Raw genomic sequence first — 15278 nt, forward strand, 5'->3', positions numbered from 1 at the left:
TGCAAGAAAAAGATCATGGAACCACTGTGGATAGTTCTCTGAAAACTTCAGCTCATTGTGCAAGCAGTGATCAAAATCCTAACAGAATGTTAAGAACTATTAGGAAAGGGATAGAAGACAGAAAATGCCATAACTCTATTGAATAAACCCATGGTGTACCCATTTTTTGAATACTGTGTCCAGTTCTTGTTGCCCCATTTAAAAAAATATATAGTGGAACTAGAAAAGGTTCAGAGAAGGGCAACAAAGATGATGAAGAGTATGGAACGGCTTCCACTGGAGGAGAAACTAAAAAGATTAGGGCTGTTCATCTTAGAAAAGAGATGACTAAAGGAAGATATGATAGAGATCTATAAAATCATGAATGGTGTGGAAAAAAGAGAATAGAGAAGTGTTATTTATCTTTTCCTACAATACAAAAACCAGGAGTCACTGAGTGAAATGAATAAGCAGCAGGTTTAATATAAACAAGAGGATGTACTTTGTCACACAATTCACAGTCAACCTGTGGAACTCATTGCCATGGGAAGTTGTGATGGCCAAAAATATAAGTGGGTTTAAAAAAGAACTAGGTAATTACATGGATGATAGGTCCATCAATAGCTATTAGCCATGATGTTCAGGGATGAAACCCTATGCTTGGAGTGACCCTAAACCTCTGACTGCCAGAAGTTGAGAGGGAAAAATGGGCAGATCACTCCAACTCTTCTGCTCTGTACATCCTTCCTGAAGCTCTGGCCACTGCTGGTGACAGGATACTGGGCTAGATGGACAGTTGGTTTGAGCCAGCGTAGCAGGTCTTCGTATTTGTAGGAACAGAGTCTAATCTACACCAGCCCCTCTGCTTTGAGCCATACCATGCCACTCACTTTTATAAAGTGCTTTGAGATTCTCAGATAAGTGCAAAGCACACATTTCACCACGAATCAAGCGAGAATTTGAATCAGCCTATTTAGCAATAGATCCTGACTCATTTCATTCTATCTGCTCAGTAACATGCTCTTGCAGCTAAAAGACTAATTCTAATGGAATGGAAAAATCTCTCTTTCCCAGACACGCTTCAGTGGAGTACATAGTTCTTGCAAGTATCGTTGAGGCTCCAGATCTGTAATTTGATCTATAGACCACCACTGTGTATGCATAAAGCCCCCTTGATTTCAGTGGATTCCTCACATATGTATATTTGCATGCCTGAAACCTAAATATGAAAAAGTCAAGTTTGTGAGGTGAAACAAGCAATCACCTTAATGAATAAATTTTTTTTTTTGGTGAAGAGCATGCAGGAGAATGAGGATATCAAAATCCTCCCTACACCATTTGGGGATTACTGCTGCTACTCTGTTTCATTTAGGATATTTGTAATGTGTTTATTTATTACTTTCCCTAGTCATTATACTTCTGTGTCTCTTGTATTTGTCCCTCTCCCTGATCTGTAACTCAAAATTGACCATACTTCCAGTTGATGTCTGTCTATATGCTGTCTTCATTCTTTTTTAAATTGTGCTGCCGATCCCAAACATAAAAAATCATGAGTCATGCCCCCTCCAAAATCATGAGATTGGCTTCAAATTCATCCAATTTTTGAAAAATTCTGAACAGAATTTTTTTTTTAGTTGACTCCTGTATTTTGAGCTCTTGAAAGACATTTTCAGGCCTATCTCCAAAATCAGGCTAAAAAAAATTACTTTTTAAAAAACAAAAACTGAGATTCTCACATTACCAAATGAATCCAAGAGCTGGGGCTTTACTGAACACACCAAAGACTGGAAGAGTTGGCCACACAGCTTCTAGTGTTATTTGCATTGTGGTAACACATTAACTGCATAGGACCGCATTGTGCTAGGCACTGTACAAAGAGAACAAAAAACCCAAAGTCTCCAAAAGCTCACAAGCTAAGTCTGTCTAGTTTCCCTCTTCTGTCACTGTCTGTTTGTCTTGCAGTTTGCCTGGAGCGGGGTGGGCAGGGCCAGCTTTAGGAAATGCGGGGCCCAATTCGAACAGTTTCGATGAGGCCCCCGTAGGGATGACTAAAAAAATAAACAAACAAACAAACAAAAAATGAAAAAAACCACATGAGGCTTGTAGTCATCTGGCGGTGCTCCGAGTCTTCGGCGGCAAGTCCTTCACTCGCTCCAGGTCTTCAGTGGCACTGAAGGACCCGCTGCGAACACCCAGAGCGAAGGACCTGCCGCTGAAGTGTCAATGAAGACCTGAAGCGCTGCCAGGGGAGTAAAACTTAAAAAGGCGCCTCTAGCCACGGAAGGGATTCTCACTGGGTGCAGGGCCCGATTAGGGGGAATTGGTGGAATAGGCCTAAAGCCGGCCCTGGGGGTTGAGGGAGAGGCCTTGAGCTGTGACTCCAGCTTAGAAGGCTGAACTCTGGTCCCATCCATGTGCGTGTGTGAGCTGAGATCTCCTTTTAGTAAACACCAGCGTGAGTGGAAAGCAGCCCTAGTGACCACGATAAGGAAATCTGCGGGCAGGAAGCCAGCAGAGTTCCCCATTCCTCCTGCAGCATGCAGAACACACACCTCTTATTGTCGAACCGCAGAGTGTGCGTGTGAGTGTGTGCGGGGAGGGGGGGACCAGCGCTTCTGGAGCTGCAGAGACTCCCCCAGCGCAGCCCGGCCGGCTCTGCAGAGGAGTGATTCCGCGGGCGGTAGGACCCCGCAGGCATCGCCGAGGCCAGACAGCGGCTCCCCCAGCCTGTGTGTGTGCGCGAGAGGCGGAGAGGAGGGAAGAGGCGAGCGCAGGCTGGCGGAGCCGGGAGCGGCTGCAGCAGCCCAGCCTGAAGCGAGCGCGGCGGGTGGGGGGTGGCTGGGGCAGCAGCAGCAAAGAGCGCGGGGCCCGGCCGCCCCCTCTGCTCCCGGAGGCTGCCCAGCTCCTGAGCGGCCCCAGCCAGGCCAGCCCCGCTCCGCTCCGCGCCGGGCGGGCAGCGCAGCGCAGGCGGGGGTCCGGCCGGCCGGCCGGCGCGCTCCATGGGCTGACTCCCCGCGCGAGGGGGCGGAGGAGCGGCCGGGGATGGTGAGCAGGAGGCTGCGCTAGCCCGCTTAGGCCCTAGCGCCGGAGCCGGAGGAGAATCCGCCCGCGGCCAGCCCCCATCGCCGCCTCTCCTAGGGCTTCTCCGCTGCAGGCGTGTAAGTGCCCCGCTCCCCGGGCGCGGCGGGAGGAAGCGCCGGGGCCTGCTCCGCCCGGCCAGCCGGGGCCGGCCCCTGGCGCATTGCGCGGGGCGCACGCCGGGGATGGGGGGCTGGTGTGTGCGGCTCCCCCGGCGGGCGCGCACAGCGACCCGCCTGGGCCTCGGCTGGGGGTTAGCGCGCTGCAGCGGCGGCGCCCCGCCGGGGTTAGCCTGCAGGGAGGAGAGGTGGCGGCCCCCCTCCAACTTACTCGCTTTCTTCGCTCTGCCTAGGGGCGGGGGGTTTGCTAACAGGAAGCTGCTGGCTGGCTGTGCTGGGAATCAGCACATGAAAGTGTTTGTGAGAGAAGCTTCTGGGGTCTCCCACTAGCGGAACGAGCTCTGGGCTGGATCCAGCCTGGGATCTCCTTCCTTGAGCCCCCCCACCTCCTCCTAAATGCATGGGTAGGAGCTAGGTTGGATTTCTCTTCGAGCCTTGCTTGTGGGATTCCTTGGCAAACAGGAGCCCTTTGGTTTTCACAAGCCTTTGTGTGTCGACGGATATTGCCATGTTTTTAAGGCTGTTGACTGCTTATAATAGGTTTCTAAGTCTCCCCCAAAGTTATGACTCAATTTAGGGTAGAACTGTAACCAACATAATCAAGTTGGTTCCCACCAGCCCTTCTCCACCTTCTGTAATGACTGAATTGTTCCTTGGAGACTTCTAGCACTTTCACCTCACTTCAACTTCATTGAAAAACACTGTGTGTATGTGGGTGTTTCCTTAATCTGACCTGTGTATTTTGGACTTGTTTATCATAACCAATATGGAGATGCATTAGATGTTTTGATATGGTGCCATTGGTACTCATGTGGTTGTAGCCTCGTTAACATTTTTTGCTTAGGTGAAGTTTAACTGTATTTACTTCCCTTTCCCAATATATAAGAAGCAAATACCTGAGTTGATTTGTTTGTCGTTACATCATTAACTGAACATACATTTGAAAATGCACTTTTTAAGGGGAGTTGCTGCATAAAGTATACCATAATATTTGTTTACAAGTGAAAATGTGTGTAGATTACTTTATGTAGCTGTTAATTTCATGGTGACAGCCAGGATATTTACCATGACACAATAGTATGTATGGATTTAAAGACTTTGCCACTACCTTTCACTTTCTGAATAGGTGGGCTTTTGTTGTTTTGCAAATATTATTCACAAATTCTTGAAAGTATGCAGTCACCAATTAAAAGAAGTGTCCCAATTTATTATGTAGTACCTAGAGTTCTAGCATTCACTTGCAAGTTAATAATATTTGCTAGAAGTAATTTAGTTGAGAATTAAATGGATTTATGACTTGTTTTATCTTTACAAAGGATGGAGCAAACTGTTTGTTTACAAATGTGTTCCCTCTGATTCCATTGTACAGCCTCCTGACTCCATATGCTCATATAATTTAAAGCTTGTACAAGAATTTTATAAACTATAAATTGGCTTGTTTCTCACTTGAAGGGCATAATAAAAATGTAGGGCTTCAGGAGAAGCTGTCCCCCTTCTGCAGCCACAGTCAGTTTTTTACCCTGCTTAGAGTTTTTCCACCACTTCCCAGACACCCAATAGGTTAGAGTTTTTCCACACTATAACCAGAACCAGAGATAAGAGAGCTAAACTTATGTAGCTGTCCCACCCCACACCTTTAACGGAATTACCACCCCATCTGTTGGTTCTTAGACCATTAAAGACATGAGAGCAGTAAGCTTCGCAAACTGTAGCTTGGAAGTCTAGATTCAGTTTATGGAGTCACAGAAAATGGGACATGTGTTTTACAGTTTTCTTTTGCTCTCAACTTGTGATTACACTGTAGCTTGCAATATCTGGAAAAGCTGTTCCAAGCCTTATCATCAGCTCCATGTATAATGATGACAAAATACCTGTTTTGACATGGTGGTGGCTTCAGTGGAACATCTGGACTAATGGAGAACATCAGTAATCACACTCAATTGATGGCCCACAACAGGATTTTCAAAATTAAGCTGAGAGATAAAGCTGGTTGTTCATTTTCTGCTTCCTTGAAAATTAGTCATTAGGGTTTGATGGCTTCTACCTGCCCACATCTGCCACGGGTATAGAGCCTGTGAACACGGTGGAATTAGTGGTTCTTCTTATAGAAATGATGGTGGAATTTGTGGGGCTCTAACACACAAATCAAGGCAGAGATAAAAGAGTGAGGCTGGAGGATCTGTTTCTGCTTGGACCCACCTGTTGTATTAATTTAGATGGAATAAATGGGGCAAAGGTGTTCACACAACCTAGTCACTGTTCAACATTAAACAGTATTAAGTGAGGTCCAGGGTTTGATATACAGAGACCTCAGCCTGCTTAGCACCATGGCAAACACACCATTAAAATCCTTTCAACCTTTTAATAAAGATGAATAAAAGAACGAAAAACAATTTCAAACTTTAACAGCAGCACCAGCAACAACAGCTCCAGTTCATCTGGACTAATTTCTTCTCTTTCCCCCCAAAGGACAGTTCTTACCACCTTTGTGACCACCCAAGAGACTGCCAAACAAGGGGTTAGTTTTTTTTTCCCTTCTAAAACTTTCTCCAGCTAAAGGGAAAAGCAACAAGGGATGTTGTTAAAATGAAACCCTAATACTTTACCTTTCAGATGCTTTCATTGAGGCTAGGGCACTGCCTGCAGAGTCTGCTGCTTCCCTTAGGCTGCCGTTGGGACTGCACAGTGGTGGTATTTCCCTCAACTCTGTTACCAAGATCCCAGTATGTTCCCCCTGAGCGTGACCTGGCTCCACAGATTGCACAGGAAATGAAGACAAAATAAAATCTCTTCCTGGGCAGGAGAGTGCTCCCTGTAAGAGGAGAACAGGTGCATCTCTTAATTTTGTGGGTGGCTCCTACAACAGGGAAGGGGCACATTTGAAAGACAGTAAAAGAGAGCACCCTGATTAGGCAACTTCTTGTCTTAAGAGGCTGCCCCAAATATATTGAGTATAGCTCTGCTTTCTACCTTCTCTATTGGAAGATTAGTTTGGGTGGTCCCTTAAGACAGCTTTCATTACGCTAGTACATAAGGAGGTGATGTATCTTTCTAAAATGAATAGCATACTGAATTTTCACAACTTAATTTTATGCACATACTTATCAACTATTCCCTACATTGGTAGAATAATCAGCAATGAGACAAAAGGCATTAATTATTTATTTATATAATTAATTATTTACTGTATTTTAATCTGTCTGAGTAGTACAGGTGGTATTTTGATACTGAATAAGGTGTCATAGAAACATTTTTTTTTTTTTAAAGAGAGCGGAAGGAAGAATTGTTCATCTTCAGCTCCTGCTATCACTCAGTCACATGCAGATACAGTCTAGACAACCAAGCCATAGTCACCTCAGATAACTTCTATTCACTGGGAACCATTCCTAAAGTTACTTAATGAGCCTTATGATCATCTGTTTTTTCAGCCTGTGCAAAAGGCAAACCTTCCATTTGTCCATATCCAGTAATGCATAGATCCACCCAGCAGAGCTGACTTCCTCTCCCTGTGTGAGATCTTTGTGCTTCCTTTGTGTCTTTCAAAAAACACCTCTCTCTCTGCCTGTTGAATTGCGCTGGATATAATTTGGATGTGCAATTAAAATTGCACCAGGTATAGTGCAGTTATGCTAGATACAGCTTTATGTCCAACTGCACTGTGGACTGTTGGGACAGTGGTAAGACATCCCACCTTCCCGTGTTATGAATTGAAGATATTTGAAATGAGTTTGTTCTTACACACACACACACACACACACACACACACACACACACACACACACACACACACACACAATTTGAAATGAGTTTGTTCTTACACACACACACACACACACACACACTGCATAGCTGAATAAAGAATATAAGGCCAGACTCTGGCCTCTTCTCCATGGTGGTATAAAGGGTAATAGGGGCCCTCTTAATTCTTTGTGCCATAGTGCCACTATGTTATCTCCCCCTCTCCCCAAAGAGGCTGGGAAGGAGCAAAGATGTGCCTGGCGGTGTATAGTTACACCAGCATATTGGAGAGGGTATGTTGTATAGAATCATAGAATATCAGGGTTGGAAGGCACCTCATGAGGTCATCTAGTCCAATCCCCAACTAAATCATCCCAGCCAGGGCTTTGTCAAGCCTAAACTTAAAAACCTCTAAGGAAGGAGATTCCATCACCTCCCTAGTTAACCCATTCCAGTGCTTCACCACCCTCCTAGTGAAAAAGTTTTTCCTAATATCCAACCTAAACCTCCCCCACTGCAATTTGTACTAAGTTCATGCTGCCACTCCCTCCCTGGAACAGGAGGCATAATGACTTCCAAATCATGATCTCTCTTCTGGGCCATTTCGGGGTAGCAGAGTAAGATGCTGCTATTTACCCTGGGCAAATTGACAATCAAGCCCATAATAAATAAGGTGGTGCTATGCAGATAGGTAGGTTTGTGAATCCAGATGAATGTGGAGTAACCTAGCCTGAGACTCCAGCAGTCTTTTTGTCATTGTTTTTTATTTCTTCTAATCGGGTTTAGCTTTCCTACTAATTAGTTATTTTGCTTTCAACTTTCTCTTTCACCAAGTGACTCTGGAAAAGGGGTTGGCTGCTTATTTCCATTGTTTTAAATTCAGCATGTGGGTATGATGTACAGTACCCTGACCTGTTTTGGCAGAGTGTTATACCAATAAGTAATGTGTGTTAACTTTCACACAGCAATTCCATTTTCAGACTTTAGCTGTGATAATCATAGGGTTTTTATTCAACACTTTGCAGATAGCTCAGTATTTGAGAGAAGGCTTTAAATGAGGTCTGTTCTCCCATTGATGTCAGTAGGTGTGCAGGAATAACAGCCCATAATGTTTGTCCAGTCTTATCTTAACTACATGTCAAAAGGTGCTTGTCCAAAGATAACTTCTTGGTGAAACTCATCTCCATTTTATAACATGTAATTCTCCTATACTTGTCTGTGACATTAAGAAATTCCTACATGTCCATGTTCCAGTACCAGATTTTTGTATTTTCCCTCCCCCAGGCAAATCTCAGGCTTGTTTCATAGAGTTGATAAATAGAAGAAATGAGAAATGGCAGATTACTAACTTGGAAAAACAGTGAATTATTTATTTATTTGAGAAATATAGGGTGTAACTTCTAAAGATTTAGAACTCTGATAACTGGTGAAAGTTCATAGAAATACAAATAGGGATCTGACCTCATATCTCTCACAACTCATCCCACTCAAAATTGCACACTTTATATTTACAGTTATTGATGTAACTCAGATTTAACTTCATTAGACAGAAGCTCTGGCTGGCTCAGGGTACCTCTCATCTCTATCAGATCTTCAGTCCTAGTTCAGGTTCATAATGACCAGAGGTTGTTACCATCAGTGATCCTCTCAGTGGATAACATGAAATTAGTTGACCTTAGTCCATTTCTTAATGGACCATCATGACTGATATGTTTGTTGCCAGTCCAAGTAGAGATGTCATGTACTGAATAGGCATAAAGGTGTGGTCCCTTCAGAAGAAGAGTGATGCAGCGATAAATGCCAGTGTACTGAGTTGAGTGGCAGAGGGAGGTGTGTCTAGTGGGCGGAGGGCAAGAGAGGCTTGTTTTAATATCTTCACCATTATCTGGAATTTGGCATAAACTACATTTGAATGATACTACTCCCCTGTTATACCGAACTAGGTAAAGTTGCCGATACCTCTGAGGACTGAGAAATTTATAAAAAGAAATCTGGAGAAATTGGCAAGGTGGGCAGAAAATAACTAACAAAATCAGATTCAGTTTGGAAGATAATACAAGGTTATAGTTCTGGAAAGAGAGGATTTTCAGTGAGGGAGTGAAACCTGGAAAACAGACCTACTGGTGATAGTGGAGAGCAAACAGAGAAATATAATAACAGGGAAGACCAAGGAACACAGTTTGGGGCTGCATAAGCAGAGGCCTCAAGCAATAAGAGCAAGGGATGTAGAGGCTGATTTATGACAAGAGAAAGTTAAAGTATTTTACTCAAGATACTGTATGCTCATTTAAGAGGGGAGTTGAATTGCTTAGCGAGGTCAAGGGGATAGGTCTGGGAGTAATGGGATGAATTTAAGGGGGAAAACTGAAGTGGAATATTAGGAAAATCTTCCTAACAGAGAGATGCATTAGGCTGTAGAAGTCTCCCAAAGGAAGTGGTGGAAGCTTCCCTGCTGAGGGATATTAAAACTAGATTGGATAAAATTACTGTTGGGAGGTAGTTTTCATTGGTGGGGAGATGGAAGAGACCGGGATTAAGTCTCGCAATCCATGTCTAATGTAGGGTTCATACTGACATTGCTGTATCTGTTGAATGAATAGGCAGAACTTCTTCAAACATTCACTTTGCAACCCCATTCTTCCCCCAAATAAAAATATGTCTGAAGAACAAATCCCTCATTTAGACTTTGTAATCAAAACAGCTATATAATCTACCTTCTGTCGTGTTCCTTACTGCACATGTGTGAAATGCTGCAAAACATTTTTTTTAATATTTCTAGAAATAGCAGAAAGAGAGAGGAAAGAAGCCCTTTCCGTGGCCTGTTCTGCTGGAATCCAGAGATAACAGTGGGGGGATCTTTCAGCAGAAACTCTTTTTTCAAGAGACATTCCTGCCATTATGAATGAAGTAGCAATAGTGAAGGAAGGATGGCTTCACAAGCGAGGTAAGTGTCTTTTCCTTCCCATTTAAAGGAACATTGTCCGTTTGGGTCAACCAGCAAATTGGCTTGGTCTCACCTTTAACAGCATACCTTTAAATAGCTCTTCCTTGTTTTTCTCTCTTAAAATCTGACCCTTCCTAATGGTAAATATGCATAAGAAAGATGTATGACTTTCCATGGGGCATGTAAGACTCTATGAAATGTGCGTATTATGTTTTTCTCAGAAAACTCAATCTCTCCACTATTTGATTTGAAAATTATGTTAATAGGAAAAAAAGAGATTCCTTAAAATAGAGAGTTGAAACTTGGACTGTTACAAAGGTGGGACAATTTATTTTGTCTCTATGGCAGGGGTTCTCAAATTCGGGGTCATGTGGTTATTACGTGGGGGGGTCACAAGCTGTCAACCTCCACCTCAAGCCCTGCTTTGCCTCCAGCATTTATAATAGGCTCGTAGACTTTAAGGTCAGAAGGGACCATTATGATCTTCTAGTCTGACCTCGTGACAACACAGGCCACAGAACCTCACCCACCCATTCCTGTAACAAACCCCTGACCTAGGTCTGAGTTATTGAAGTCCTCAACTTGTGGTTTAATGGTGTTAAAGATATTAAAAAGTATTTTTTAATTTATAAGGGGGAGTCACACTCAGAGGCTTGCTATATGAAAGGGGTCACCAGTAAAAAAGTTTGAGAGCCACTGCTCTGTGGTATCATTTTAAATGTAGATAGAATAGCTATAGATAAGTTATCTGTGAGCATGTCTCTCCAGAAAATATAATTGTCTCAAGGGGAATCTTCATTTGGACAGCAAGGGATACAATGATTATTAGCTGTGCTATGATCCCACAGTAGATTTACTAGCGAATGCACTCTTCGGTTGTTGTTTTTTAAACCCTACCACTCATTGTACCCAAGAGATAAGCAGTAGCATTAATTTTGCACACTCCATGTACATCTGTTTTAACACTCGTAAAATAAAACTTTAATAAAGTCCTTCTGTATGAGAGGCGGGGCAGAGAGAGCTGAAATATAACTGACACAGTAATTGTACATTCCTCTATCTTGTTGCATTACTAGATATTCCCCCAGTCCCTCAAGGTCTTGCTAAGAGTAATTAAAATTCTACTGTATGCTTTCTTCCTTAGGAACGGTGTTGTTATGCTATCAGGTATTTGGCTTACCTGTTTCTTTGTACTGTACTGTTGCTTCCTGGAAAGGAGAGAACGACATTAGGCACTTTTTATAATCTCATAACTTCTTGTAGACAACAACAGATTTTGTATCCTCCAGCTTGCTGCTTCTGCAGACTCAGGATTTCTCTGGAAAGTTTGCAACAACAAAGTAATGTGACCTGAAGGTGCAAAGGTACAGAATAATTTTGGGGGGAAGAAGATGGTATTCCTTATCATAACCTTGATAAAGGTTAAGGATTCTTCTGCAAGAATAAAATTGATAAAATCCATGTTATTAAAATAAATGGGAAATGATTTTTTTCTATAGTCTGTTATACCCTTTAGTTTTCCATTCTCATCTGATGATTGGTCATGAGAATTTGACATGGCCATATGAAAGCACTATAATTTTCTATTCAGTTTTATTTCAGACAGCATTTATGCACATAAATGTCCCCTCTCTAGAGCTTTGTGAAATGTATAACATCTTAATTCGTGTCACTGGATAGTTCTGAAGAATCTAAACTACCTTTTGCAGTAAATATATTTGAGAGAGACATTTTGATTGGGTAAAACAAGCCAAGTAAAAAATTATTTACATTTCATTTTGCAGTTTAGGATCCTAGAAACTCTTTCAGTTAAAGGGACACTGTGGACTTAAATCACATCTCTTCCTGAATATATATATTTTACCTAGTTATAGATAACAGCTAACATGACTATAACTGAAAGAGGTTGGAGGGAAATGTGTATTTTGTGTGCGCGTGCACATTGACTTTGTCTATGTAGTTTTATTGTAGTCAGTCTTCCTCGGTTTACGTGGGTCTTTCTCATAAGAATGGTGGGAGAGAAACATTTTTTAAATAAGAAAGCATGGTTGTAAATCCACAGACATTGTTCAAGGAGGATTCAAGGGCAGATGTAGTGTCCAAAACTATTTTTATCTTTTTTAAAAAAACAAAACAAAACAAAACAGAGTCTGACTAGATTTCAAGATAACAATGGCCCTCAGTTTTGAAAATTGAAATTTCTATGCTTCCTTTGATAAAAAGATAAGCTGAACACAAGTACTAGTTCTTCCTACTTTGCAGTATAGCTGAGGGGTTTCTTAGTTCTGTATTCTTTAATTGACTTCTAGATGCCTTTAGAGATACTTTATTGCCCTCCAGGGATCAAAGATTATAATCTGTAATTTAATGTGACAAGACCACCTGCTGAGCACGTGTGTTGTAACTTTTTTTTTTGGTGGGGGTAAATAGTAGTGCATGCTGTGTATTTGAGATTCAAATTTTGTGCTTGAAGTTTGCATATTCATCTTGATGTTTTGCATCTAAGTACACCCCATTTATTTATTCTGATTTCCCCCCCCCCAGCTTTTCCCCTCTTCCTTTCCCTTCCTGATGAATACTCTGGCACCTATTTCTTTCCACTTCAGTGGTGAAACACAACTGGTAATTTTACTTCACTAACCTGCTGATTGGGGATTTCAGAAAGCAATGCAGTATCCCCTTCTTTGCTTGCCAGGAGACCACTTGTGCTAAGCTCCACTATATTCTGAGTTTCATTGGCAGCAGTGATGAGATCCGTCTTGAAAATTGATGCACTTGCATGGAGGGAGAGAGGCTGGTCCATGAGTGTGGGTTTTTTTGTTTGTTTTTTAAGTGACTTCACATCTACAATGCTTTGTTATAGATCTGCACTTGAAAAAGAGCAGATTAATTTGCTAGTTCTGCAAGGCTAAATGCCCCAGTCAGGATGTTTCCAAAACTGATGCCTGGTACTGTGATCTTGTGAAAGAAGACATAAACAGTAATTACTGTAGGGAGGGTCTACAGAGGGAGGATTACAGATATAGTAAACATATACAGTTTGTCATTTGGGTTACAAATAAAACCAAGATCCTGACTGCTTGTGGTCTTTAAAGAACCCGTGGTTCTTTTCACAAGTGTAATCAGTGTTAACCCCAGCGACTGGCCAAATGCCAGTTTGGGTAATTATGTTCAGTCTACCTTAAATTCCCTCCACAGTTTCTGTTGGATAAGGTATCTTTTAGGTCCTGTCCTCAACAGTAGAACAGCATGGCTGTGTGCAGTTAAACAGTTGCTACACTTCACCCCAGCGGTGGCTGCGTTTCGGTGGTTGCAGTGATTTGTGTATGTGTAAATCAGTTTGCAAAGGGCTTTGGAGCTCTTCTGGATGGCAGGCTCTCTGTATGCCATTATTATCTAGAGCAGGTGGTTTTGGCTTGGTAGAAATAGAAATAGCATGACTTTCTTGGGTAGCTTTCTTGCCTTTTTAGTTTGTTTGTTTCAAAGTCAAAAATATAAATGGAGAAATGAAATTCAACATATTTTTCTGTGGATGTCTGATAGTTCCTGGCAGTCTCATGAGTCAGTCACTTAAAGGAAGTGCTGCTTCTAAGTAGTTCAGATGTTTATTTGTGGAGAGGCCAGTGGCATCTATCTCCCTGACCCTACTAGCCTCAGCCAGTCAGATGTATAAGAATTCATGAATGAACTTTTTTTTTTTTTTTCAGTTGTCAGCGCATAGCTCTGTAACCCTAATCAGGATGGGACAAGTGCTTGCTCATCAGCTATGCATGTTAAAACAATAGTTAGAAACCCTGACCTCTCTTTGCAGGATCTCTTTATGCACATGTGGAAAACTTGGAGTGAAGAAACTTAGACTTTGTCATGTTTAGGGGTGTGTATGTGTGTGCACATACAGAACACAGTGTTACATTGGTAGAGGGACGAGACATTGGAGGCTAGGATTTTGTCTCATGGCAAGGCATAAGGGGGGGATTAATCTGTATAAATCCCATGACCAGTGATTAAATAATATGTGAGAGGGAGGAGAAAATCATCTACTCTGAATGCTTCTGGTTGTTGGAACTCAATGTTAACTGTGTTTCTAAATGTATGTCAGTGGTACCCAGAGATCTGGATGGGTGCCCTTTTATGTGGAATTTCTTCTAGACTGAAGTAAATACCAGTCTCAAGGTCCTAATGATTTCCTTTTCCCATGTTCATTCATCTGTCCACACTAGTGGGTCCTCCCAATATCAGCTCTCCATCCCTATGTCTGCCTTTTCCAGTGTGTCATATCTTCTGTCTCTCTTATTTAGAGTCTAAACTCTTTGGGGAAGGGATTGTCTCTTTTGTATATAGGGTATATAGGTAAGAATTTTGTCAGGGCTAAACAAGGAGATAAGAATCATTATGGGAATCCCAAAGCAGTTACAAATTTACACAGGGATTTTGTCCACCAACAGGTACCAAATGTGATGGTGGTATTTTTAAACAGTGAACACAAACACTGCGCAGCAGTTAAGCCAGCAAGTGTAGAACACCTTATCCAGGAGAAACGGCAGAAGGATTTTAGGCATGTAGACTGAAATTACCCTATTGTGTATCTGGCTGACCAACAGGCAGATATTACCAGATCTTTAATGACAAATGGGTTCTTGTCTCATCTGTAAAATAGTGCTTCCAGTAGCAGGATGCCTTCCACTAACACACTGGAGACTTGATTCTGCCTTGACATGAAGGGACAGTTACCCCCCCATTGAATAACCAGTGTTCTTCAGACATCTCCAAGCCAGGCATTGACCTGTTGCCAACCTGATTATCTTGTGAGGTCTGTAATCACAGCACAAGGTGACTGCAGGATATGCACAATTAAACCATTGGATTGATGCACACTACGTTCGCTGAGGCAGAGTAACATGGCCTAAAATACTTTAGCATTGTTACCCTGAGAGCCAGTCAATATTTTTAACTGTTCATCTATTAGTATCAATTGAACCAGGGTCACATGACAATGTTTCCACCAATTAGCTTGTTTGGAAATCCCAGGGATATAGTGTTACTGCTCCCCTTCAACTCTTACTGCTTTTCTATTCTGTTATCATCTTGCCCCCTGCTTGGCCCTTCAATTTTTGAGGGTTTTTTCATCTCTTCCTGCAATGTAATTTTGGACTTTTCCCACTGACCTGTGCAGCCAGAACCTTCAGGGTTCAGATTATCTTAAGGATCTGCTGACTTTCATGGTGTTTCAAAGGAGTGGCAGTGGCACCTGATACAAAATGCCTTAAAACACATCTGGAGATGCCAGTTGTAAAGTATAAAGATACTTCAGAGGAGAAACCAGGGTGATGAGGAAAGGAAAGGAATAAGTTAGGAGTTGAACAAGAAATGAAGTGTGTGTGTGTGTGTGTGAGATTCATAATGAAGGGAAAGGAGGGGCA

The 15278-nt window shown here is 42.3% G+C and overlaps 1 protein-coding gene across 6 annotated transcripts in view; it reads left to right on the forward strand.

Moving 5' to 3' along the window:
• The first annotated feature begins 2542 nt into the window (after nt 1-2542).
• AKT1 (AKT serine/threonine kinase 1) overlaps nt 2543-15278 on the forward strand; it is a 108177-nt gene continuing 95441 nt past the window's right edge. Inside the window, exons 1-4 of one of the 6 annotated variants that reach the window (XM_030558619.1) lie at nt 2976-3137; nt 5646-5694; nt 5790-6005; nt 9694-9858. In XM_030558619.1, coding sequence (XP_030414479.1) covers nt 9813-9858 — 46 coding nt within the window. In that variant the 5' untranslated portion in view covers nt 2976-3137; nt 5646-5694; nt 5790-6005; nt 9694-9812. Of the gene's footprint in view, nt 2561-2975; nt 3138-5645; nt 5695-5768; nt 6006-9693; nt 9859-15278 lie in introns of those variants that run through there. The other 5 variants (XM_030558621.1, XM_030558622.1, XM_030558624.1 and 2 more) reach the window with 5 other exon arrangements.

This window comes from Gopherus evgoodei, chromosome 4 (assembly GCF_007399415.2).
Source record: "Gopherus evgoodei ecotype Sinaloan lineage chromosome 4, rGopEvg1_v1.p, whole genome shotgun sequence".
NCBI classification, from domain to species: Eukaryota; Metazoa; Chordata; order Testudines; family Testudinidae; genus Gopherus; species Gopherus evgoodei.